Raw genomic sequence first — 27,467 nt, 5'->3', positions numbered from 1 at the left:
ATGATATCAATTTTTCAGCCTCTATCCTGTATTTCGGTGAGAATAACTCTGAGGCTGCTGGGCCTCATGACCTCCTGCATCCTGCTTGTGACACATGCCAGATGGCATATGCGGGCTCTGCAGTGGGACCGGAAGTTTCTGTGGGTGCAGCATCAAGGGAATCTCTCCAACATGGTCTAGGTCTCGGAGTGAACTTCAAAGGACATGCACTCGTGGCTAGCAAACTACGATTGGGTCAGAGGCAGGTCCCTCGCCCTTTCCCAACCAGATCACTCACTAGTCCCTGCACGCGTTAACTAAGCGTTACTGCCTGGACAGTCAAGCCAGCAGGGATGGTCTTTTTGGCCCCTCTGTCATGCAAGACTTCCTGGTCTAAACCTTGTCTGCAATACCTCCTCTTGGGATGGTATTGTTTGGCTATCTATTCCAAGGTAAGGAATCTGTGGCTAGATGTCTCTATCAGTTGAAAAAGTTACTTACTTTTGGTAACGTCTTATCTGGTAGAGATATAATCTAGCTGCAAATTCCTTACCAACCCACCCATCCTCCCTGCACTGTGGACAGGTTCTTAGAGATAGCGTTGATCCCCTTCGAGGCCCTAGTTGTTCTAGACACATCACTGTCAGTGCATTTCATGGCTCCGCACTCCTGAGAGGGAAAATCGTGACGTGTAACTGACATCAGCATGCCAAGGTGGCGCTTATAAAGGTAACGCAGATGCCACTTCTGGCCCGATAGACTCCATTTGCCAGCATGCAAGCGTATTGCTCGAACAAAAGTCTTCTGGATCCAGCCTGACGCTTGGGATATTCTGAGGTAAGGAATCTGCGGCTAGATTATATCTCTACCAGATAAGGCGTTACCTATGGTGAGTAACTTGTCTGTCAAATTACTAACTGCTCACTTAAGTGCAATATGAAGTGCAAACTAATAATGAAGCATACACATATACTTGAACTTGGTTTGTAAATTATTTTTTGTATTATTTTCTCATTTGTATTAGGCTGATAAAAATGGTCCACATTTTCGGACAGATTTTGACAACACTGAGCAAACAGTTAAGGTAAGCGTCTGAACACAGCTTCCACCAAAAAGTACTAAGCTTCTGTGGATTTCTATTGGTTTAGGTATTTATATTTTGCTTTGTAAATCTTGCTGTAAATGCTCACTCAATTATTAGTGGATGCCTTTCATTCATTGCAGTTGCCTGCTGTTTTATACATACACAAGTTGTTGCCTCTTAGGACAGTATGTTTCTGCAGTATATGAAATAGCCAAGCTAGTTCTAATTACCCTTCCAGATCACATTAAGAAACCGGTTCCCGAATTATGATATGGTTGCCTCTAACCCAAACTTGACTGACACAGTGACCCATTCTGTGGCCACATTGATTATCAGCACACATGCCTGGATATGCGCCACCTTTTTTTTTTTTTAGGGCCATGGCAGCTGCCCTAATGAGCATACATTCGGACAGGGAGAGTCTTTTGGTGAAAAAATGTCCTCCTTCCTTGAGCAGTTTGAAAACAATGTCTTCCTGATCAAACAATGTTGTCAATTTTGTGGCTTCCTTAGGTTATCCAGTATTAGGGTATCTTTCATAGATTCACATGCCTGAATCATTCCCCGTCGTCGAGGCGGGAGTCCCACGGTAAATAAAATATATAATAGCAGTGCCTAAAATTTCTTGTAGTAGGCTGGAAAAGCCTAAAGGCCTAACTAGGCCTCAAAACTTAGCAGCCTATCTACATCATTATGTAAAAAGACCTGAAATATTAGCCTCAGCCAATCAGCTGTCCTCACCCTCTAGAACCTTCCCTTCTCAGGCAGTTCTCCTCAGATTTTCACCGCACTTCGTGTGTAAGGGAGTCTCCCTGAGTGCCTACTCAGTTTTTTGGATTTTCAAGCTTAAAATGTCTGAAAGGAAAGCTCTTTTCAAACCCTGTGGAACCTGCTTCAAGAAGAGAGTCCATGTGGATGACAAGCACTCGGATTGTATTTATTGTCTACACCCTTCACATGTGGTGAAGGAATGTAGAATTTGCCGTACCTTCCCTCAGAAAACCATCAGGGATAGGGAGGCAAGGGTTCTTTTGTGGCTGAAGTCTTCATCCACTGATGAGGAGGACAAAGCCTCAACTTCTAGCAAGAGAGCTAGATCCACGGACAATGCTTCTCCTGAGAGAAAGAAAATGTTGAAATCCTCTCAGAAAGCTTCAGAACCCTCTAAGAGTGCATCGGCTTCTTCACATGTGAGTACTACCCAGACCAAAACTTTAACTCTGGTGTCTGTACCTACCACTACTTGGACTTCTACCTCCTCTTCTACTTCTGTGGTTACCACTTCAGCTATCACTTCACCTTTGATGTCTGTTACACCTGTGATATCGAAAACCAAGTCACAGTCTTTGAAATCCTTCTCTACGAAGGCTCCATCGTCTAAAACGTCTGCTCCGTCGACGACCGCACGGCCGTCGTCGACGAAAACATTGTCTCCAAAAGATTCGTCGTCAAAGACATCATCGACGACCTCGTCGACGAAGATCTCGTCGACGAAGACGCCAACATCGGACACGTCGACGACGACGGCGTCGTCGACGAGAGCACCATCGACGACCCCGACGACGAAGAAATCGTCGACGAAGACATCGACGGCCCCGTCGACGAGGGACTCGTCGACGAAGATACCATCGACGGCCCCGTCGACGAGGGACTCGTCGACGAAGATACCATCGACGGCCCCGTCGACGAGGGACCCGTCGACGAAGATACCGTCGACGGTCCCGTCGACGAGGGACCCGTCTACGAAGATACCAGCGACGGCCCCGTCGACGAGGGACCCGTCGACGAAGACGCCGGCGACTGTCTCAACGACGAGGGACCCGCCGATGACGGCCTCGTCGATGACGGCGTTATCGACACTCTCAACATCGAAGGACTCGTCAATGACAATACCTTTGACGGCCTCGTCGACGGCAAAATCTTTAGCGTTGACAGCGCCGTCGACGGAGAATCCGTTTACTGGGGCTTCTGCTCATCGGCTACACGGTTCCCCGCCAGCAAAGATACAATTCACTCATTTCCAAATGAAGACTTACAAAAGGCAGGATTATTCACATATATCTCCGCTCTTGCCATCGCACATTTTGGAGACATACCTGCAAGGAGAGTCAGAAGAAGGGGAAGAGGATGATGACCCCTTTGGGGTTGCCTGTCACCCTTCTCAATTGCATATTAAACTTCAAGAGGATGATGAAGAGGAGTTTCAGGAGCAATATACGCATGACGTCTACTCCACTCCATATCAGTCACCTCGTTCTAGACTTCCTCGGTCTGAGGACACAACACATTTGCCTACTTCCTTAATACAGGACTTGCAAGCTATGTTGGCAGATTATCGACAGAGATTTCCACCCACTGAGGGTGCGCCCGCTGGGTCATCTGCTCCGGCTACTGTGCCACGACCTCCGTCGCCAAGAGCTCCTTTGTCTCCACAGCCACGTACTTCACCAATTCCTCAGGTTGTGGACAGTTCGTCCTCTGATGGTGACGAAAGTAGAGAGGAGGGAGAATTACCGGATAACACTCCAGTGGATCCTTGGGAGGATTATGTCATCCCTACACCTTCTCCGCCTCCTCCCCGTCCTTCAGACTCTCCGCCTGAAGATATTGGGGGTTTTCACAATATTATGCACAGAGCTGCTAATAGATTTCAATTGGTTGTCACAGTTGAGCAGTCGGACTGCTTTTTACATGACTTTAAGGAAGGGTATCGGAGAGTGATCAGAGCCATACCTATTATTGACTATATATGGAAGGAAGGCCTCAATATAATGAAAACACCAGCCTCCATTCCAGCAGTTTTACAAAGGATTGATAAAAAGTATCGAGCACCATCCGATACACCTGCTTGTCTGATCGGCCATCCTCGACCGGATTCGGTCATTTCTCAGGCGGCGCAGCAAAAGTCCAAGAATCCTTCTGCTCCCATCTCAACGCCACCTGACAAGGAGGGAAGAAGGCTTGACGCCATTGGGAAGAAATTTTCTGCAAACGCAGCAGCATCCATTAAAGCAGCTAATTCCTTAGCTATCCTAGCTCGATATGACAGGCAAATGTGGTCTGAGCTCTCGGAATATCTTGAGCTGATCCCGGAGGATCAACAGATGGATGTACGCAGAATTGTGCAGGAAGGTGAAAGGGCGGCCTCAGAAATTATTGATTGCGCCCTAGACATTTCTAATACCAACTTTCGACAACTGGCTGGAGCAATTGTCCTTAGACGTCAGGGTTGGCTCAAGGCTACCACCTTTAGACCTGAGGTCCAAACTAAGATCTTGGACATGTCTTTCGATGGTGAGTCCTTGTTTGGAAAGCACATTGATGACGCTTTATTGGCTATTAAAACCGATACCGATACTGCGAAATCTCTGGGAACCCTGCAATACAAGAGGGGGTCCTTTAGAGGTGCAAGAGGTCGTGGTTACTCCTCCAGAGGAAATTATTCAAACCAACAAAATCGACAGTATCAATCTTCCTACAACAAACCATACTATCAATCTTCTAACCGGCAGCCTGCTTCTAGTTCTTTCTCTCGGCAAGGAGGACAACGGCGCTCAGGCAATCAAAGGAGAGATTCTAACAAGCGCCAATGAGCTTTGCCGGATGTCGGCCACTCCTCTTTCCCTTCCCGTGGGCGCCAAGATTTCCGCCTTTTACCATCAATGGAGGAAGATCACTTCAGATCAGTGGGTCCTGGATTTAGTCAGCAAGGGACACACTTTGGAGTTTTTGCAGAAGCCTCCAACAACGCCGCCCAGGGGTCCCCCTCCCCCTCGCCTGCGCTTACTCTTCAAAGAAGCCTTAAAGATTCTACACAAGAACGCAATAGAACTAGTCCATCCTTCTCAGAAAGGGCTGGGCTTTTATTCACGTTTCTTCCTTGTGGAGAAAAATTCAGAAGAGTGGCGTCCAATATTGGATCTGCGCAAACTCAACAAATATCTAAAGAAACAGAGTTTCCGCATGGTAACGTTGAAGGACATTCTGAATTGTCTAAACGAAGGAGACTTTCTGGCTTCTCTGGATATGCAAGACGCATATTTTCACATCCCTATTCACCCCAACCACCGCAAATTCCTAAGATTTCAAGTGGCCGGCGTCCATTTCCAATTCAAAGTCCTCCCATTCGGCCTCAAATCGGCCCCCAGAATCTTCACGAAATGCCTAGCTCCAGTGGCTGCAATGTTGAGGTCCCTGGGACTCCAGGTGTTCCCATACCTCGACGACTGGCTGTTAAAGGGTCCCACCAGTCATTCGACCATGGAGGCAGTCAACAAAACACTTTCACTGTTCTCGAACCTAGGATTGACCCTCAATTCTCAAAAATCTCAGCTCCACCCTCATCAACGACTGACTTTTCTGGGTGCAGTCTTGGACACATGCCAGTGCAAGGCATACTTGACACAGGAGCGTCAAAACAAGCTCGTCAAACTGGCAAAACAAATATCCGCAAAAAAGTCACTTTCAGTTCGGATGTATGCTTCCCTTCTGGGGATGTGTTCAGCTGCGATCAATCTCATTCCTATGGCAAGACTCAGAATGAGACCGTTGCAGGAAGAGTTGCTTCGTCAGTGGAAGCAGGTCGAAGGATCATTCGACGACCGCATCAAAGTCACTGTCAAAATGAAACAGGCTCTTCTCTGGTGGTCGAAGACACACAACTTGTCGCAAGGCCTCACCTTCCTCCAAGAGATTCCGGACTACACTCTGACTACGGATGCGTCCATGGAAGGTTGGGGAGGTCACCTTCAGGACCTTCAGATCCAGGGAAGATGGTCTCATCAATACCAACAGATGCACATCAACATATTGGAACTCAGGGCCATTTTTCTTTCCCTGCAAGCTTTCCTACCAAGGATCGTGAATTCGTCCGTCCTGGTGCGCACGGACAATACCACCAGCATGTTCTACATAAACAAACAGGGAGGAACGAAATCTCTTACCCTGTCACTGCAAGCTCAGGAAATGTGGGAATGGGCCTTACAGCACAACATATCCCTCAAAGCAGAGCATGTTCAAGGGATTCGGAACTCTCTAGCAGACAGTCTCAGCAGAACGTTTGTGGACTGTCACGAATGGGAACTCGAACAACATCAAGTAGACACAGTCTTTCGCCTTTGGGGGAGACCAACGCTGGATTTGTTTGCCACGCAGCAAAACAGCAAGTGCCTGTTTTATGCCAGCAGGTTCCCAGGTCGGGGGTCAAGAGGAAACGCCCTCCTCATGAGATGGACCGGAATGTTTGCGTACGCTTATCCTCCGATTCCGCTCATTCCGAAAGTTCTGCAAAAGATGAAGAGGGAACACTGCACTCTCATTCTCATTGCTCCACGTTGGCCGAGACAATATTGGTTTCAAGAGCTTCTCCTGCTGTCTCAACAGCCTCCGTTTCGGCTCAAACCGACTATATCGATGCTGACAAGAGAGGACGGTCAGATTCAACATCCAGATCCTCAATCGCTGCACTTGCACGCTTGGCTCCTGATTTCCTAGAGTTCAAAGACCTAAACATTCCCTCGGAATGCAGGAAAATCTTGTCGCAAGCACGTGCACAAAGTACCATCAGAACATACCGTTTCAAGTGGAAGAGGTTTTGTTCATGGTGTGGAGATAATGATGTTCATCCGCTGCAGGCTCCTCCTGAAGCCATACTTCCATACCTGCTTTCTCTGGCTAAATCAGGTCTAGCTTTTTCTTCCATTAAAGTACATCTGGCAGCAATCTCCAGATTCAGGAAGCACTCCAACAAACCATCCTTATGTTCTTCCTCCTTGACCAAACAATTCCTGAAAGGTCTCTTCAGAGTTTTTCCTCCAGTTCGTCCTCCTCCTCCGGAATGGGATCTTAATGTAGTCCTTTCCCAACTTCTTAAAAGGCCCTTTGAACCAATCCATAAAGCGGAACTGAAATTTCTGACTTGGAAAGTTGCAATTCTGTTGGCTCTTACTTCTGCTCGCAGAGTTGGTGAAATACAGGCGTTCACTATTACTCCCCCTTTTCTGCAGTTCTCTAAGGACTTTGTTACACTTAGGACCAACCCTAAATTCATTCCTAAAGTGCCAACTCAATTCCACATTAATCAACCGGTCAAACTTAGAACCTTTTTTCCGGATCCGAAAACTCCTGCAGAAAGGGTTTTACATTCTCTAGATGTCAAAAGATGTCTTAAATTCTATCTGCAAAAGACAAAAGACATGCGTAAATCTACACAACTGTTTGTTGCCTATGGAAGACCCACCTTCGGTCAAGCTGTCACAAAAGCAACTATTGCCAGGTGGTTGTCCTCCACAATTACCTTCTGTCACGACAAGGCCAATAGACCTTTATCAAGGAAGGTCAAAGCTCATTCCACGAGAACAGTGTCGACCTCTACGGCCCTTTTCGCTGGAGTGACTCTAGAGAACATTTGCCGAGCTGCTACTTGGAAAAGTGTGCACACTTTTACCGAACATTACTGTCTGCAGTCGGCAGTTCAAGATGACACAGCTGTTGGTGATGCAGTGCTGCAGCATCTTCTTCACTAAGGTTGGAAAGATTATATATTTTAAACTTTACATATTTGTAATGCTGTCCTATCTGTTATATTCGAAGGTTTTGATGCATATGTTATGTTGACATGTTTTGTACTCTATTACCTTCCTGGTTGTGTGGGGATTGATTTATATTTTCTTTGTCTCCCACCTTCCTCTATCGACAGACATGATGTTACTGCTTGCTATTCTGATTCAGGCATGTGAATCTATGAAAGATACCCTAATACTGGATAAGAAAACGAGTTACTTACCTGTAACTACGGTTATCCAGTATTGGTATCTTTCATAGATTCACATGCACCCACCCTCCTCCCCGGTAGGGCAGTTCTGGCTATGGATACTACTTCTCACTTGTGCTGGGAAAATCTGAGGAGAACTGCCTGAGCAGGGAAGGTTCTAGAGGGTGAGGACAGCTGATTGGCTGAGGCTAATATTTCAGGTCTTTTTACATAATGATGTAGATAGGCTGCTAAGTTTTGAGGCCTAGTTAGGCCTTTAGGCTTTTCCAGCCTACTACAAGAAATTTTAGGCACTGCTATTATATATTTTATTTACCGTGGGACTCCCGCCTCGACGACGGGGAATGATTCAGGCATGTGAATCTATGAAAGATACCAATACTGGATAACCGTAGTTACAGGTAAGTAACTCGTTTTCTTACAGCTTTCCGAACACTTGATCCTTCCAAGCAGGACCAGATCCTGCAACACTCCATTTTGTATTAGGAATGTACCACAAAGATGGCAACGACAGAAGCTACAGTCCTATCCTATCTTCTACTGGGTCTCCTGCTTCAAACCTACCTCTCCCAATGTTTCCATAAGGGGGAGGATTTCTATTTTTTCTGGCCAATTAGAAGTCCATTACAATGGATTTATAGTTGTTTCAGCTTGTTAGCAAGGGTTATGCCCTCCCTTTTCTTCCCTTCCCTGGACCATCTTCTTTCTGCAAGGAAATGCATAGTGACACATGTCTTGATCTTAGCAGCGGACGTTTTTGCCCTGTTGAACAAGTGAGCTATGCAAGTGGTACCTTAGAATAGAGGGGCACAGAATTGTATTCCTTTTACTTCTTGGTGCCCCAGAAGGGCCAACGTTCCAGATCCATTCTTAACATGAGACTATCAAATACTTTGTTAGGATAATTTCAAAATGCTGTTCCTGAATCAGGTCCCCTTGGCTGTGAATACACAAGATTGGATGTGTCACTATACCTCCAGGATTCCTATTTCCATTTGCAGATCTTCCCAGCTCAAAGGTGTTAACTGTGGTTCATATTGGGGTCCGAACTCTATCAATCTATGGTTCAAATAATTGGTTTTAGGACTTCTCCCTTAGTCTTCACTAATGTGCTGGGTCTGGTGGCTTAGATGATTGGCTTTTGAAGATATGTTGCTCATGTTGATCTCAAACCATCTGGAGCACACCCTGACCTTGCTTATCACTTGGGCTTTTCCATCAACCAGCAGAAGTCTCACATTGCCCTAAATCAGTGGCAGAGTGGGAGTGATCCAGGATACAACCTGCATGCCAACCTGTCCTCTTTCTCAGAGGATCTCTGATATTCAATATATGGTTCCTATGTTAGAGGGATGGATTCCTATGTTAGAGAGCCTTAATCCAATTCCTGTTCTGCAAGCCCATTCTGTGTTGGGCTTTGCTGAATCCTGCTAGTGTTGCAAGCCTAATTGCAGATAAGGTCCCTTCATTGGAGCCTATGGAGGCATTCTATAATCTCTTTGCTCACGGAGATCTTCTGCTCTCTCTTCCACTAGTGGATATGCCTCTCTAACCTCACAGTGACTCGTCCCTTCTGTCTTCCAAATGGGCAAGCCACCTATGTTAGGAATACTTACTCATTATGTTGGGGGCCTCATTTAAGGGTGATTGCGATGCAAGGCCTTTGATCTCCGTCTAAGCAGCGAACACACATCAGTGCACTAGAACTGGTAGAACTGAGGGCAATTTGCTTAGCTCGAAAGGCATTTCTTCCCTCCATCATGGTGCATGTTGTACACATTCTGCCAGATACATTACAACATCCAAAAAGGTGTACTGACTTCTCGAGCTCAGTCGTTGGTGGCCTTTCATTTGTTGCAGTCTTCTCTGCAATACAGTATTTTACTTAGTAGAAGTTCATCTGGCAGGTACTCTGAATGTGAGGGTGGATGCTTAAGTTGCTGATCACTGGAGGACTAGAACCTGGAGCTCCATCCCCACACATTCTAAATGGGATGCAAATGTATACACCATTTGGCAAGGCTCTGAACAGCAAATGCCCTTTATTCAATTTGAAACCTCTCCTACCACATTGTCTACTGGGGAATGCCCTCCAGCTCTCTTGGTAGGAAGTCTGCTTTATGTGTTCCCTTTGAGTCCTCCGCTTTGAGTGTCCTGCAGAAGGTACAGGAAGGTTGAGTGCCACTGATTCTCATTGCCCGGGACTGGACAAGGTGGTTTTGGTACACCAGTCTGTTGGACTATGCGTTTAGCCTCCTTTTCTTCTGCCACACAGAAATGATCAGCTTTCACAGCAGGATGGTCAGGTTCTTCACCTAGTTCTCAGATGTGTTGTCTACACGCATGGAGATTGAATGGTGTCAATTAGTATCCTTCTGCTAGATGAACCTATTTGCTGAATCAGTCTATTCAGGCCACTTGGTTAAATGTGTTTGTGTGAGACAGCATGTTTAAAGCCCCTTCTAAACTCACCTTTTTTATGTTCTGCATCTTTCCCTTTGTCTTTCTTAGCTAGGCAGGGCATTTTCTACTCAAACTTTTTATTTAGCTGCATTACATTCATTTGTATGCATTCAAGGACACCCTTTTTATTCAGATAGTCTTTAGTGGCATGGTTTGTTAAAGGTCTATCATATGTGTTTATACCCACACCCGTTGTTGCTCCACAGTTGTACAGAAAATTAGTATTGACTTTTCTCGTGTCCTCACTGTTTGAACTAATGCACAGTAGCTGTACTCTCTTTTGAGTATTTAAAACTACCAGTAGGATTGGGGAGTTGCAAACCTTAACTTTCTGGCCACCATTACTATCCTTTATCCAGGCAGACTCCTTCTAACCACGTGTCTATCCTTCGTGTCAAAAGCTGTGCCCACCTTCCACATGGGTCAGCCTATCATCTCCCTTCATCTTTTCCTACTCCTTTTCCGTCCATGGAAGAGGAGGCTTTACAAAGGCTAGGCAAGTTGCCTTCTCCTATGTTGACCATACGAGATCTGAGCGGGTAGATAAACAGGTCTTCAGAGGTTTTGTTGGTACTAAGAAAGGCAATGGCATACGAACATGCATATGATCTTGTGTTTGGGTCGCCAAGTGGATTACCCAATGGTATGCCTTGTCAAAGAAAGATTTTCAAGCTGGCATTCATTCTGACTCTGATAGGACCATGAGTCAACTCATTGCTCTCATCGGGGGCATCCCCATGACTGACTCAGTACAGGCTAGCAGTGAGTACTGTTTTAGGATTCTTTCATATTCATAACATGAGGAATCCAAAAAAAAGAGGATCCCATGGGAATAAAAACGTACTTGTCTCCAGTGATTATATTTCTAGTGGAAACTTTCTCTTCCTGCAGCATCATCACCACCCTACTCCCTCCTTTCCCTAGATAGTGCCATCAATATAAAAAAGATTATTATTCTGCTCTTTTATTGACTGCTGTCATTAAGCTCTTTTTGGTTCCACTCTGTAGGCCTAAGTTGGCTGGAGATAAGTTTAAGGAACTGACCTTAGTATTTAAGGCGGGGCCTTTAATAGCCAATGTTTTCACATCGTAGATGGGCAGGGCTGTAATTGGTATCATGAGGCACCACCTTGTGGTGTTGGACAACTGTTGATGTAGAGACGTTTTCTGGATCTAGTCTGGGGCATGGGAATCATCACAAGATGAGCAATTGGCTGGCCTATATTGCCTCTACCAGAAACGTGGGTACCAAATGTAAGTAACTTTTTCTTAGGGTGCACAGTAAACGTCTCTAAAAATCTATTTAGGAGCTGCACTCAAACATCAACAAAAAAAACTACCACTGTATTTATATTTATGAATGCATTTTTTTTATAGGTAGCCTTTTCATCCTTGGATCTGCTGCTGCACACAGAAGCCTTGCTGTCTACTATAAATTTCTTAACGTCTGCTTTACCATCAATTGATCAAAGTTCTATTGATGTTGATAAACAGAAAACAACTCATAAGCCACATAAAGGAATTTCCGCAAAGAAAGGTACAGTCAATGTCTGCATTTAGCATTTGTTTACAGTTACTTTGAATACTGAACAGCTGGCCAGAGTATGTGTACATTATCGATTGTATCTTATTCTATAACATAAATATAATTTCATAACGTGTATTTGTAAACATAATCAGTGATAAACAATACATTGAAAGATGAATAATCAGATTATGCGTTCAGGTGTCTGAAAATAAAACAAACATGCTTTCTAGTTCAATTAGATTTTAATGTGTGAACGATGTTCATTCAAACTAATTTTTCTCCTATTAATAATTTCGATATAAAATAGTAAGCAGCCTGAGCAATGCTTTTGGATTACCTTCCTTTCAGATAATTCATTTTTTATTACATTTATTTAAGTTCAGCGTATATTCATCAAGAGGGTGCAGAGATAAAGGGGGCGACCCAAATAGATTTTGACCTCAATGCATTTTACATAGTCTTTTTGTGTTGGACATAGCACAAAAATTGAAGTATGGATTTGCAGAAAAATTTACAAAAATGTAGAATATAATATGCAGATCTTTTTAGGTCGAGGACCGAAAGGCTGCGCTTGCGCAGTCTCCGGGAGGAGATTTAATGATTTGGAGTATGGGGGCTTGAACCCGCCTCTCTCCTCCTCTCTATTGGCTGGCTTTCTAAACGGAGGCCAGCCATTGGAGGAGACAGGCGTCACTCCAATAAAGCCCCGTCTCTTTCGGATTCAGGGGCGTGTTTTTTTGCGTTCTTTTGACTGTGACGTCACCCGTCACTCAGAACGCTAAAACACGTCCCCGAATCTGACATTTTCGGAGTTGCGGCCGCCATTTAGCGAGTAAAAACACTGCCCCCGCCCCCGTGCCCACCCTGCATTTAGCCCGCGTTATTGATTCCCTTGATTCGGCTGTTAGGAGTCCCCTGGCAGGTGCCTACCCCGCCGGGGACCTTGCCGCTACTTTATTATTATTATCGAGGGAACCTACCCCTCATCTGTGCCCCCTGCGTGTCACCGCCGCCACCCGGGGCCTCCTCAAGAGGGCTGCACCGCCATTGGCCAGCGCACTCCCGGACCGTGCTGTGATTGGTTTTAAGGCCCCGGAGCCTGGAGGCTCGTCTGAAGGGCCGCGCAGGGATTGGCCGACCAGGCAGCCGGCACCTCAAGCCAGGGGGAGTTTCCCCGAGGTGAGGCTGCGCCGCCTGGGACCCGGAAGGAGAAAGAGGAGTCTGGCCGCGAGGCTCCCGTGTTGGGAAGAGAGCCCCGCAGCCCAGGAGAGAAGCCAGCCCAGCCGCACTGAAAGTGGAGCCCCTGTGAAGGGGGGTCTCCACAACGCGGTGCGGGGACCAGAGGCGCCTGGAGCAGATCGGCAGCATACCGGAGCCGGTAAGTGGCTGTCCCCCGCACGGTCGCACCCTGGAGCCGCCACCAGTTTCTCCCATATCAGACTCTCACCCAGTGGAGACTCTGTTCAATTGTCCCGGAGGGGGTCCTCCTCACCTGATCTGTCTTCCGGATTCTCTTCCTGCTAAAATGAGCTGGCTCGTGTTTGGTTGCGGCCACTCCTGTCCCTTGTTCTGGTGGGGGAGTTGTGGCCCTGCATTGTGTTCCTGGACGACATTTTACACCGGACTCCAACCGTGCTGTGTTGTTTAGAAGGTGTGGTGGGAGGGGTTCCCAGTGTTTCCCCCAGTCAGCGGCGCTGTCCGGATGTTTTGCAGGCACTCCGTGTACTCTCCTACTCCTTCCTGTGATCGGGTGAGTCTCAGGCGCTGTGGCCCGCAATTTTGTTCCGCTTCCTACGATGTTTTCACTTGCCCTTTGCAATGCTATTCTCGGATTGCAAAATGCACCTGTTTATTCCCCAGAGTACCGCCCCCACCTCAAACACACCAAATCCACACAGACGTGAAAAGAGTACAAAAAAAGAACAGAGCAGAGTTGCAAACTGTTTGCAGAACAGCGTGCTTGAAATTGTCTGGTTTCAGCCAGATTGTTCCCTGACTGATGTAGCGCCCCACGTCTTAAACAGAGACTGAGGGTACTTCATGCCTTGTGCCCCATCTCCAGGAAGGTCCCCCCTAGACCACAGAACACTCGAATTTATAGCTCATTGCGATTGCTTGTAACCGGTATGAATATCACACCTGCATCCGTCCCGTGTCTCACCACATTCTACCCTCCCCTCGCCGTTATGCTCCATACAACTGCAGGGGGTGCTCGGTCACACAGTAAAACAGTTTCAAATGAACTGCACTGCCCCATGTCCTCCTAGCCACAAAGCCACACTGCTATGTCAAGCGGAAGCACGCAGGCCCTCTGCAAGACAAGACAGCCACGGAACACAAACACCACCTTTCATATCACCACTCACACTTTATTTGTCAAGTAATTTCAGGGATGAATTCCTTTCCAGGGTGGGGTCAGAATACCCCAAAATTAGTGGAGATATGGGTGAAGGGTCTTTAATAAAAAAAAAAAAGGGCAATTGTAATGTAAAAGGGCTTCTTGGCGCTGTGCAGTGCAATCACTGAGGTTCTGTGTCTGGTGAGTGCACGACAACCACGGGGGGCTCTGAACGTCTGTCACTGCCCTTTTACTTCTGTTGTCGCTGATGCAGGGCTCGCCTGACACTGGGAGGCTTGTATGGTAGAGTGCAATCCTATGACTGTGGGGGTATCTATAGTGCAGTGCACTTCAGTCACTTGGGGGCAAGAGTTGATTTGGCTGTGGTACAGTGAGGTGCTGTCTCTGGTGCTGTGCAGGACAACCACTGGGGGCGGGGTGGATTATCTCGGATATAGTGCTCGACTGTCAATGATGATCTTTTATCGTGCAGTGCGTGCCTGTGCTCGAGGCTTGCCTCTAGTGAAGATCACGACTGACACTGGGGGAGTGGGGATTATTTTTAGTGCAGTGTCCCGTGCACGCCTGTAAGCTGGGTGCTGCTTATATTGCAGTGCTCTCCTGTCGCTGATGTGCTGGTGCTGTGAACTGGTAACGGAGGTTGTCTCTTATGCAGTGCACTCTTGTCAATAGGGTTTTCCTACTGCTTCTGGCGCTCTGCACGCACATCACTGACATGCTGCTGTTGGTGCCTGCATGACGGGTATGTGTGTATGTGGGGGGGGGGCAGGGCTCACCTGACGCGAGAAAGCTTGTCCGGAATAGTGCACACTTGTGACTATAGGGTCGTCTCTAGTGCAGTGCACGTTATTCATTGGTGACAGTGTTCCTGAATTCTACAGCAGGGGGCACTGGTGGTGCATACAGTAGCCAGATGATGACTGGAATGGGTATGTTTTAGTACTCAACATGCACGATACGTTAGTACTGTACAGTACAATGCTTTGCTGCACTTTAAATTCCCCAGGTGCATTCTGCGTGCCTGCATGTTGAATGGAAAGGTGCTCCAGATGCGGCATGTATCATTGATCTACTGCAGGATGAGACAATTTGTGGCTGTGCACTGTCCGTGCTAATGTATGCTAAGTGGAAAGGCTTTGTGTTAGCTAGAGGTGTTTAAGTGTGTGTGTGACTCTGTGTGTGGGTGGGTGGCTCTGTGTGTGGATGTGTGGTAAATAAATAATTAAATACCTGTTCTATTTTTGACTAGATATACAATAACAGATAGCTCAATAAATAAGAGTCAAGATTCGAGGTAGCTGGAGTTTGCAGGTTTTAATCAGGCATAAAGGACAGGAACAGGACAACCTGCATGGGAATGGGATGGCAGCTGCCGGGGGGCAGGATCTGGGAGCATAAGGGTAACTTTTAATAACAGTGCACAATATTTATAGTTAAACAATTGCATTACATTCAGTATAGTAGGCGTAGCAGTGGGTGGAGTTCATAGCAGTCGCGAAAGATAAGGCATAAAGTGGGTGGAACAAGAGGCGTATACATAGACATGTGATGTAAACGTAACAGAATATGTCATAAACGGTGCGGAAACATGGAGGGGGCTACCTAAGGAGCCGGGACCTCTGACCTAGTGGTGCGCGCAAGCTGGCAATGACGTGTTACTAGGAGGAACTGGGGGCTATGACTTCTGCGCTAGAAGAGGAGACGAAAGTCTGGAGTGTCAGAGCGACATGTACCTAAACACTATCTAGTATCTGATGTTTAGAGAACAGCTTGATAGAATCCAAAAGTTATCAGGATAAAGGCTAACAGACTCTAAGACTGGTGCATGCATCATTCTATATGTAGTGCGTGTTGAGGAATATTAAATGACCATTAATACAGTATTTCTCTTACATGGAGACGTAAAGGCTAGACGATGACTGAAACTATTGATGCGATTCAGTAGCTTTAGGAATGCAGAGAAGGAGGGCTGGACTGATAACTAGAATCATAACATACTCTTGGCAGACTGGCAGGCAGAGCCAGGCCGAGCCGGGCACTGTGAGGCAGGAAGTAAGTGAAGGGTCAGGGATACAGGTGGGGGCTGTATCGCTCCTCAGCGAGGGTTCAGGAGACAGGAGCTGAATTTGGTGTCCGGGCCCTTTTGAGGCCTAGAAACGGAGACTTTTCAATGAATTAACGTGCACACTGTAAAACGTGGCAACATAACTTTACATAGGCCTAATACTCGTAGCTTTAACGAGAACTGAAAACTGGCATACTAGAGATGGACACAACTAAAATTGCGTCTTTAATCGATCATAAGGGAATACATATGCATATTAATCATGCACATATAACATAAGATGGGGAACACGTAGGGACACAGAACATGGCAAAATTTACTTTTCCACATTCCCTCCTTGTCACTACGTTTCCATCAGGAAACATCAATATTCATGATACCATCTATCATTTCATACAGTATCATTTGCTCGTCTCGAATTGTCTTGGAACGGGACTTAGGACTAGGACTTGGAATACAGGATGTAGCACAAATGCCGCAAATCGCAGGGCCACATTGTAAACAGAGGCAGCAACTGAAAATGATCATTACTGCTATACCTAGGAATGACAATACTTTCCATCCCCAGGCAGAGATTATACTCCAGAGCCAACCGGACCATGTCCAGGTGCCTGGATTCTGGTGTAACTGATGGGCAATTTTATGAAGTCTGGTTATAGCTGAATAAACAGACGGCGCGTTATTAGGAATGAAAATGCAGCAACTAGATCCGATGACTCTACATGCTCCTCCTCTATCGGCCAGTATGACGTCAAGAACGAGACGATTTTGGAGCACGACAAATCTCATAGCAGATTGCTCTTCGGTTAAGTTACCTAGAGCAGAAGTAGTCTCATTCACTACTGCTTCAAGGGTTCTGGTTAACCTACGGATTAACTTACTATTCTGGATAGGTCCTATAAAGAAGAAGAAACCTCTATTGAAGTCTGTATACTGTTCTAGAGCAGTTTCAGTTTGATCGACAATCGGGGACTCAATCTCCCTTCTATGTCTAATGTGTACTAGATGTGTGTTTCTATGATAATCGGATGGGGCTAGGAAAACTGGTGGCAGTAGGAAGGCAATGTAACATGTTCCATCCCAATCGAGGGGCAGACGAACATATGCGGTCTGACCACAAACAAAATAAGAATGACTTGAGGCTTTGAAAATAGATTTGCCACTGTCACTATACTTGACAATAGTAGTACAATCACTATGTCCTACATGTGCGGAACCATTTTTTCGGACACATAATTCGCCTTTGACTGGTAGTACTGAAATAACAGGTAAATCTGGAGTAGTATCAGACTGAACATTCAGGACCATAAAATTCGAAGAATAATTACCTAAATTATAAACTTCATTTTCTAGGTCTAACCCGGTTCTATGGGTGAGACCTTGCTTGTCTGGAAAACATGTACTATTCAGAAGGGACATATCAGTTGAGGATGACGTTAACGTGGACCACGCTCCACACGAACCATTATGTGAAAACGGATAAGGAAAGAGTGGCAGAACTCCCTTCGGTGTCTGGAAAGGGGGGAGTCGACCACACACCCAACAATTAGAGGCATTGCTGGTCTGGTGTGAATAGTGTAACATACGGATAAATGTGTTATTGCGCATAGCAAGACGATAGGATAGCTCGTGAGGAGGCAGATCACTAAATGTGTGTTCTACTGTAGCATTAGAAAACTTATTTACATGAGAAATTGAAAAACATAAATGCAATGCATAACTTGTGCAGGTAACCATCAAACTCAAAAATAGAAGAAAACATAAAATAACAATACATCTGATGGAGTTTTGACTAACTCTCTCACTATGGGGGTCTATCTCATACATGTCAGAAACCTGTCTAACCGTTTCACCCGAGGGGGACTTAGACAATTAAACTGGCTGACTTATTTTACTAGACCGGAGCTTCTGTTTATACTCCTGCTGCGGAGTTTCCTCTAACAGGGGAGGCTTGGAATCAAAGTTTGTAGCGGGACAGTCCTTGAGAATAGGGCAGTTTTTAGAATTCTGGCAGTCCTTAAAAATGTTCTTGGAAAAAGTTTTTTCTCGGAGTCCATGAAACTTCTTGACGTGAGACAGGTGGACCCACCCCTTGCGGCCTTCCAGCTTCACGGCCGTGCGGGTGGTCAGAAGGACAAGTTGAGGCAGTTTCCAGCGGGGCTCCAGCGGACTTGAACGATCAAAATTCCTCACAAGGACTAGGTCGCCTGGAATGACCTCATGTGGTTTCACCTCGGTATTGTCTGGAAATGCGGCGGCAACCTGTGAACGACAAGAGTGTAGGGCAGACATCAAGGAAGCTAGGTAATCTGTCAGCATATTACTGGAAACATCTGTAATACTTCGGGGTCTAGGTATACCCCACATGTTCGGGGGGCGGCCGAATACGACCTCATAAGGGGACAGACCTGATCTGGAATGTGCGACCATGCGCATATAAAATAGGGCGACTGGCAGAGCTACTAGCCAGTCTACACCTTTCTCTTTACAGACTTTGGCAAGACGGATTTTTAATGTCTGGTTATGTCTCTCTACGAGACCTGCTGCTTCAGGATGGCGTACACAATGAAACTTCCACTGGTACCCTAACAGAAGGGAAACATACTTCATCAACTCTGATGAGAATGGCTGGCCGTTATCTGAGTACACGACCCTAGGGAGTCCATAACGGGGGAAGAATTCACGAACCAGCTGCTTGGCAGTGGTCGCGGCTGTGTAATCTGGGACTGGATATGCCTCTGTCCACCTGGACAAAGCGCATACAACTACAAGGACATACTTAAAACCTCGACATCGCTCCATCTGAATGTAATCCATTTGGAGGACCTCAAAAGGGTGGTCAGGAGGCTGGAATCCCCCTTGTTCCACCGGGACACTTTTACCTGGATTGAACTGACAACATATCATACAGGTACGGACTTTCTGCTTGGCTGCAGCTCGTAAATGCTTGTTGAACCAAATGTTCTGGATACTGTCTAACATGGCTTTTTCTCCTAAATGTGCAGGACTATGTGCGGTATTAATAATGACTTGAACCATTGAGTCGGGGAGAAACCATGTGGCTTTTCCCTTCGTCAACCATCCCTGATCTGTCTGGACCCCTCCTTGTTCGGACCATTTCTTGATTTCCTCGGGAGTAGCATGTGACTGGATATCTATGACATCTTGAGTGGGGTCCTTAACTGTCATACATGTAGTCGGATCTGGAGTGTGTGTCAGTGTTGCGTTAACTGGAATGTCTGGCGTCTGGGCTGTAAACTTGGCTGTTCGATCTGCTAGATCGTTACCTTGAGAAATAATGTCTGTGACTTTCGTATGTGCTTTGCACTTCATGATAGCGATAGCTGTTGGTAAATGTATTGCATCTAACAGAGCTTGGATAAGGAGACCATGCTGAATCTTGGTTCCATGAGAAGTCATAAAACCTCTTTCTTGCCAGAGCACTCCAAAGTCGTGTACGACTCCGAATGCATAACGTGAATCTGTGTAAATGTTAACTTTCAGGTTTTTGGCACGTATGCAGGCTTGGGTCAGAGCAACTAGCTCTGCTGCTTGAGCGGACAGAGTGTCAATACGGTGTGTCTCTATAACTTCAGTCTCAGTAGTCACTGCATACGCGACTACTAGTTCTCCTGTACTTGTTCTCATACATGAACCATCCACATAAAGTGTCAGGTCGGGATCTGGTAATGGAATATCTGTCAGGTCTTGTCTTGGCTTTGTCATGGTGTTAACTACTTCCACACAGTCATGTGTGGCAGGATTTGAAGTAACTGACGGTAACAGTGTAGCAGGATTTAGAACGTTGCAGCGTCTGATTTCTATGTGTGGCTGGAACAGTGTCAATTCATAACCTGTTAAACGTGCAATGGTCAAGTGCTGAGTCTGGGTTCGGTTTAAAAGAACTTCCACGGAGTGTGGAACTTGTACTGTCAGGGAATGTCCTAACACTATGGAATCACTTTGTCTGATAGCTAGTGCTGTGGCTGCAACTGACTTGAGGCACGTAGGCAGAGCCTGGGCTACTGGATCTAATGTGCTCGAAAAATAAGCACAGGGCTTGTATTGTCCTGCTTGATCTTGTGTGAGAACAGATAATGCTGTACCATTACGTTCTGTGACAAAAAGTGTAAAAGGCTTACTGTAGTTCGGAGTAGCTAGAACAGGAGCTTGACATAAAGCTTTCTTTAACTCATTAAAAGCAAGTGTATGTTCCTGGGTCCAAGGGAGGACAGTCGATACGGCTGCCTCCTGTGTCGTTAACTGTATCAGTGGCTTGGCTAGAAATGCATACTGAGGAATCCATTGTCGGCAATAAGAAGTGAGGCCGATAAAAGCTCGTACCTCCTTCTGGGTCTTGGGCTGAGGAAGACTCGCTATTAACTGGATACGGTCAGGTGTCAACTGCCTACCCCTCTTGGACAGTAAGTGGCCTAAGTAGATCACTTGCTGGACACAGAATTGAAGCTTCGAAGGGGACACCTTGTGCCCCATCTCGGCTAGGAAATACAGGACTGTAAGTGACGCACGCTCGCAGGCACGTTCAGAACGGGCTGTGATCAGTAGATCATCGACATACTGGAGCAGGGCAGTGTCAGTTGGCATGTGAATATTGTCTAGTTGTCTCTTAAGTGCTTGACTGTAAATACTAGGACTTTCTGTGAAACCTTGAGGAGCTCATGTGAATTTATAGCTCCTTCCATTTAAACAGAATCCGAAAAGAAACTGACTGTCTGGATGAATGGGGACACTGAAAAATGCGTTTTTGAGGTCTATGACTGTGAAAAATGTAGCCTCAGAATCAATGGCTGTCAATAGGGAAGAAATATCTGGGACAACTGGGTACTGGGGAATGATACATTTATTAAGTTCTCGAAGGTCAATCACTAATCGATATACTGGAGGTGCATTTGGATCAGTACGTTTCATGACTGGAATGATAGGAGAATTACATACATTGGAGTCAGTTTCTACAACTACTCCTTGAGCAATGAGCTCGTCAATAATTTTGGATAAGGCTGCTACAGCCTCAGGTGGCAATCTGTACTGTCTGATTCGTGGTAACACTACACCTGGTTTGAGAGTCACACGATGGGGTGTGATTTGCATAAAACCAACATCAGTTGGACCTTGTGCCCATAGATGCTGCGGAACATTCAATAATCTTGGATCAAAATCACGTAATACATAGTGACCCTTAAAGTCACGTAAAAACAAACGTATTCCTTCTGGGGAGCAGCAAATAACTGCACCTAATTCTTTTAATGTCTTAATGCCTAACAAATTTTCTGGACATGATTTCGTGAGTAGCAGGTCAGTAGTTCGGGACAATGGACCTACTTCTAGAGTAACTGGTTTGGAAATCTCGTTAACAATTGGCTTTCCTGAAAATCCAAGGGAAACATTTCTAGAGCCTGAGAGCGGAGCCCCTGGAACCTCGTCATGACTGATAGTAGTCCTACTTGCCCCTGTATCAATCAAAAACTTTCTGTCTTTCCCTAATACTTGACTGTGAACATAGGGACCCTCTTGATCTACAGGAATCTCGATGAGAGGCAAGCCTACCTCCCTCTCTAGGCTGTTTCATGAATACGGCTGGTACTCTGGATACTCGGACTGTGCATACTGGTACATCTGCTGTGTAACATGCTGTGTTGCAGCTATAGGCTGCGGTGCTGTAACTGTCTGTGGTGTATTCTGTGGTAACTGGGAAGTCTGTGAAACTTGTTCTTGTCTAGGCGGACGTGGTCTTTCTTTAGTCTTACCAGTGGCTATGTTGTGTTTCAGAACTGCACACTCGTTTATAAAATGACCTGGCTGTTTACAATAATTGCAGGTCCCTTTAACAGGAACTGCAGGATGACTGGCTTGATTTGGACCCCTCTTCTGACTGTCCTGTGGAACAGATTGTGCAACTAATACTTTCATTTTCGTGTCTTTCATACGTTTCCTTTCGTGTTCTTGCTCTTCCCTGATTCTATTCTGGTGATACTGGAGCATCTGGAGCATTTGGGACGGAGTATTAGCTTGCCAGGTACTCTCGACTTTCAAAACTCTATTTTTAACTTGTGGACTTGAATTCTCGACTAGTTTAGTAACAAAAAGATGAGGGTATGACTCACTACTCGTCTTCAAACCACTGTTGATGCTAAAACATTTCTCAAATCTAGAATAAAAATCACTAGTATCTTCGTCTGGTTTCTGTTTACAGGCTGAGATTGCATCCCAGTCTTCCTTTTTCGTGGCTAGTAATCTTGGCAAAACTTGTATTAACAGTTCAGGTAATTCTTTACATTTATCTCCTTGACCGGTACCTGGTACACGTGTATTTTCTTCAGCTTCTAGAGCTGCCCAATCTATCTTTTTCTCTCCCACCTCCCATTCTTTCTCCTTGAGTTTTTCATATATGCCCGCGGGCAACAGGACCTTTAACATTTTAATTATATCTGGATACGTGTATTCTCCCATACGGAGCATGTCTTTTAATTCACGGTGGAACCCTGCTGGATCTTTATCGTGACAGGGAATTAACTTTTTCATCTCTAAGAGTTCCATCTTTGTAATCGGGGTGTAAACAAATACTCGTTGCATTTCACCACCCGCTGTCCTAACTGGGTGTACTTCTCGTAACGGATGCTGTCTGTCTATGTAAAAGGGTTTACTTTCTGGGGGTGAGACGTGAACAAAATGCGGGTTCAGAAACGTTCTATATTTGTGGCGCTGTTCTAGAATGATACTAATTAAGTCGGTACCTAGACCTCTCCATTTATACTGGAGTAACTCGTTCAGAACATCATGTAACGGACCTGGATCGGAATGCTGACCCTCATACAATGTAATGAGGTGCTGGATCATATACATACCCACCAGTCGCTGCTCGGCTGGGGGCAGTTTCAGAAACATTTGTGCCACTATTTCGTCTGAAAAAGTGGTAGAATCAGTAGCCCATCGGACTGCTGATCGGGCTAGTTCTTGTTCATGCATGGTACTAAGTTCACTATAACCGATTCGTGATTTCAGAATGTGATCGGTAGCTTGAAATACTTGCTCTAGAGAACCTTGTTCTGGTGCTGGAAGAGGAACAGTTTTCTTGTGTTCTAGACGTGAATGTCGGTCGGGAAGTCTAGCTTTACCTACATACGCTATTCTGGCGGTATTCTCGTCGTCTACCTCTTCAGTAGAAGAGTCGTTTTCCTTCTCGCTTACTTGTGCTGCTTTGCGTTTCTCGTGTAACCTTATTATTTCCTTACGAATTTTCTTGTACATACTCTCTATACAACTGAGCGTCCTGTGTCTTCCCTCGGCTATATTATCACTCCACCTTGTCAGGACTTTCATTTCGGTCGGATCTTTAGTCGGATAATCTTGTTCCCTTATTAAACAATTAATTAGAAACTTTAATAGCATGAGCTGAATCTCAGCTTTTCTTAGAAACATGACTTCGCCAATACTTTCTGGGTCTGTTCCTGTATGAATGAAACGATATATTCTGTCTAGATCTTCTTTCATATTTGGTAGGGTGTCCAAATACTCGGTCACCCGTCTTACACGTAATGAATATATAACCATACTATCATCACCTGGGACCGGATCATAACGGCATTCGGTAAGAGCTCGTCTGATATCTGCAACAGACTGATGTTTGGGCGTGCGCTGTAACGCACGTTCATATAACTCGACTGACGTTACACGTTTGTGTGGCGGCGGGGTTCCCGGAGGACCTCCTCCCGCGGCCCCTAAACTGGAATCGTCGACTGATAATCTTCGTGCTGGCAGAGTGACCAGTGTAGCGGGTACTTGTAATGTAGGCTGGACCGGGGGTACCGTAACAGGTGCTGTAACAGGTGCCCCGGTGACTGGAGGAGCAGAATTTACATTATTTACAGGAGCTGGCGGAACAGGATTTGCATATTCTGGGACTGTGTCGTCCAAATAGGACGAGAGAAAAATATCAGCTGCGGTCGGTTTGTGACGTAGCTTGGTCGGAACTAAGGGTGGCGGAAAATTACTGGATGCCTCCGGGGTTGCTTTTGGCAAGCCCTCGGCAAGAAGAGGGTACATACCCTTAATAAGGGCATTCCTCTGTCTGTCTGACTGTTCGGTTTTAACTCGTTCACCTATTTCGATTAATTCCCATTCTTGGGCTCTTTCTGAGGATTCTCTACTTAATTCTGACTTTCTGATTTCTTTTTCGGTTCTTTTATGAGATTCTTTGCGCCATAACTCGATGGCATCTTTCTGTGACTGTCTGGCTTTCTTTTTCCATAATACTTCTTCTACTCGCATGATGCACTCGGCATCCCATGTGCCTGATACAGGCCATCTATATTTCTCTTCTAATTCCTTAGTGTACTCGACCCATAAGTCTAGATATAATATGGCACTTATGCCATGCTTATGATACATAAAATGACCTGGACTGTCCCTAGGTGGGACAGGAACTGCTTCCTCGAGCAGACCTTTTCTAGTTCTTAACTGACGTAATTTTGAGAACAGAGGCATGACGTGAACTGGGATCTGGACACAATACAATACACAATGAACACAATAATGACTTGAGACTGATCACTCATACCACGACATTAAAAACACATTGAAATGACATTTAAAATAACAGTTCGAACAGAAACATTACCTGGAATACTTGAGAACAGAAACACATGAATTTCTCGAGACTAGAACTTACTAGAGTTACTAGATGCACTGCTGAAACAGTACGAAACATACCGGTCTCATAAAGAGACACGTCAGGACCCGCATCCACCTAGGTGGATACTTCGTGTTGGATTTGCGTACCCAAACCCACGGACCAGAGACAAATTAATTGACCCTGTCTAGATACTACCCCAGCAACGGTACTCACCGGGCAGCAAGAACGGAAGGCCTCGGACTGGACTGGACTGCTACGACGACGGACTACGAACTTCGGACTTCAGTTACGGGTGGGCCTCCGGATACCTCGGACCTTGGACTCTCGGCTTGGGCTCTGGTCGGGACTCGCCGCGTTCCTCCACCGCCTCGTCTGGATGCTGGACCGCAACCTCCGTCTCCTCCGTGGGCCTGAGGGATACTTGAAGCAGAAATATCTGCACGTGCACGGTATGGTTCCGTCACGGCTGCAGAGGGTCAGGGGGCTGGCGTGGCTTCTCCGGCGCGTGGGGAAAGGGCAAGTCCCTGTTCGGGCGCCATTATGTGGTAAATAAATAATTAAATACCTGTTCTATTTTTGACTAGATATACAATAACAGATAGCTCAATAAATAAGAGTCAAGATTCGAGGTAGCTGGAGTTTGCAGGTTTTAATCAGGCATAAAGGACAGGAACAGGACAACCTGCATGGGAATGGGATGGCAGCTGCCGGGGGGCAGGATCTGGGAGCATAAGGGTAACTTTTAATAACAGTGCACAATATTTATAGTTAAACAATTGCATTACATTCAGTATAGTAGGCGTAGCAGTGGGTGGAGTTCATAGCAGTCGCGAAAGATAAGGCATAAAGTGGGTGGAACAAGAGGCGTATACATTGACATGTGATGTAAACGTAACAGAATATGTCATAAACGGGCGGAAACATGGAGGGGGCTAGCTAAGGAGCCGGGACCTCTGACCTAGTGGTGCGCGCAAGCTGGCAATGACGTGTTACTAGGAGGAACTGGGGGCTATGACTTCTGCGCTAGAAGAGGAGACGAAAGTCTGGAGTGTCAGAGCGACATGTACCTAAACACTATCTAGCATCTGATGTTTAGAGAACATCTTGATAGAATCCAAAAGTTATCAGGATAAAGGCTAACAGACTCTAAGACTGGAGCATGCATCATTCTATATGTAGTGCGTGTTGAGGAATATTAAATGACCATTAATACAGTATTTCTCTTACATGGAGACGTAAAGGCTAGACGATGACTGAAACTATTGATGCGATTCAGTAGCTTTAGGAATGCAGAGAAGGAGGGCTGGACTGATAACTAGAATCATAACATACTCTTGGCAGACTGGCAGGCAGAGCCAGGCTGAGCCGGGCACTGTGAGGCAGGAAGTAAGTGAAGGGTCAGGGATACAGGTGGGGGCTGTATCGCTCCTCAGCGAGGGTTCAGGAGACAGGAGCTGAATCTGGTGTCCGGGCCCTTTTGAGGCCTAGAAACGGAGACTTTTCAATGAATTAACGTGCACACTGTAAAACGTGGCAACATAACTTTACATAGGCCTAATACTCGTAGCTTTAACGAGAACTGAAAACTGGCATACTAGAGATGGACACAACTAAAATTGCGTCTTTAATCAATCATTAGGGAATACATATGCATATTAATCATGCACATATAACATAAGATGGGGAACACGTAGGGACACAGAACATGGCAAAATTTACTTTTCCACAGATGGGTGGCTCTGTGTGTGGATGGGTGGCTCTGTGTGTGGGTGGGTGGCTGTGTGTGGGTGGGTGTCTCTGTGTGTGGGTGGGTGGCTGTGTGTGGGTGGCTCTCTGTGTGTGGGTGGCTCTCTGTGTGTGGGTGGCTCTCTGTGTGTGGGTGGCTCTCTGTGTGTGGGTGGCTCTCTGTGTGTGTGTGTGTGTGTGTGTGTGTGGCTCTCTCTGTGTGTGTGGGTGGCTCTGTGTGTGTGTGTGTGTGTGTGTGTGTGTGTGTGGGTGGCTCTCTGTGTGTGTGTGTGTGTGTGTGTGTGTGTGTGGGTGGAGCTCTGTGTGTGTGGCTCTGTGAATACTCTCTACTACTCTTTAATGCTCACCTATTGCCATTGTAAATGGCAATACCATTTATTTATGTTTTTTTTTTTTTTAAATGAAGAAAAATGTCATAAGCAATGCCAATAGATCTACTTTTAATAATGCCGAGACCATTGCATTGTAAATGCTTGTTTTTATGTGACAACCAAATTGGTTTAGTGGTTGGTAAGTTATAAGCCTGATAAACTTAGTGATATCTATTGTTTCATATGTAGCACAATACTACTAAAAGTAGCATGGCAGTCCAAAGAATAAACTAAACTACCAATGTAAAGTTTCAGATTTACTGCATGAACTACTGAAAGACCCATTTATAGTCACGTGCTAATGGAAATCAATAAGCAAATACATAACAAATAGAATACATCTTCATCAAGTACATAATCTTCATAAGTTTATTTTACATGCTCTCTGACTCACAAAATAAAACTGTGCCCAACAAGCCAAATAGAAACCATGTTCTTATGCACTCCTGT

General features: G+C 45.7%; 1 protein-coding gene across 2 annotated transcripts in view; it reads left to right on the top strand.

The window, feature by feature from the left end:
* Positions 1–27,467, top strand: part of VPS13C (vacuolar protein sorting 13 homolog C) — a 2,773,485-nt gene that overhangs the window by 838,765 nt on the left and 1,907,253 nt on the right. For both annotated transcript variants that reach the window (XM_078680824.1, XM_078680823.1), the window contains exons 28-29: positions 1,004–1,063; positions 11,676–11,835. In XM_078680824.1, the coding sequence (XP_078536950.1) occupies positions 1,004–1,063; positions 11,676–11,835 (220 nt within the window). The remainder of the gene's footprint in view (positions 1–1,003; positions 1,064–11,675; positions 11,836–27,467) is intronic.

Source organism: Lissotriton helveticus, chromosome 3_1 (genome assembly GCF_964261635.1).
Source record: "Lissotriton helveticus chromosome 3_1, aLisHel1.1, whole genome shotgun sequence".
NCBI lineage: Eukaryota > Metazoa > Chordata > Amphibia > Caudata > Salamandridae > Lissotriton > Lissotriton helveticus.
This window is presented reverse-complemented; position numbering and strand designations above follow the sequence as displayed.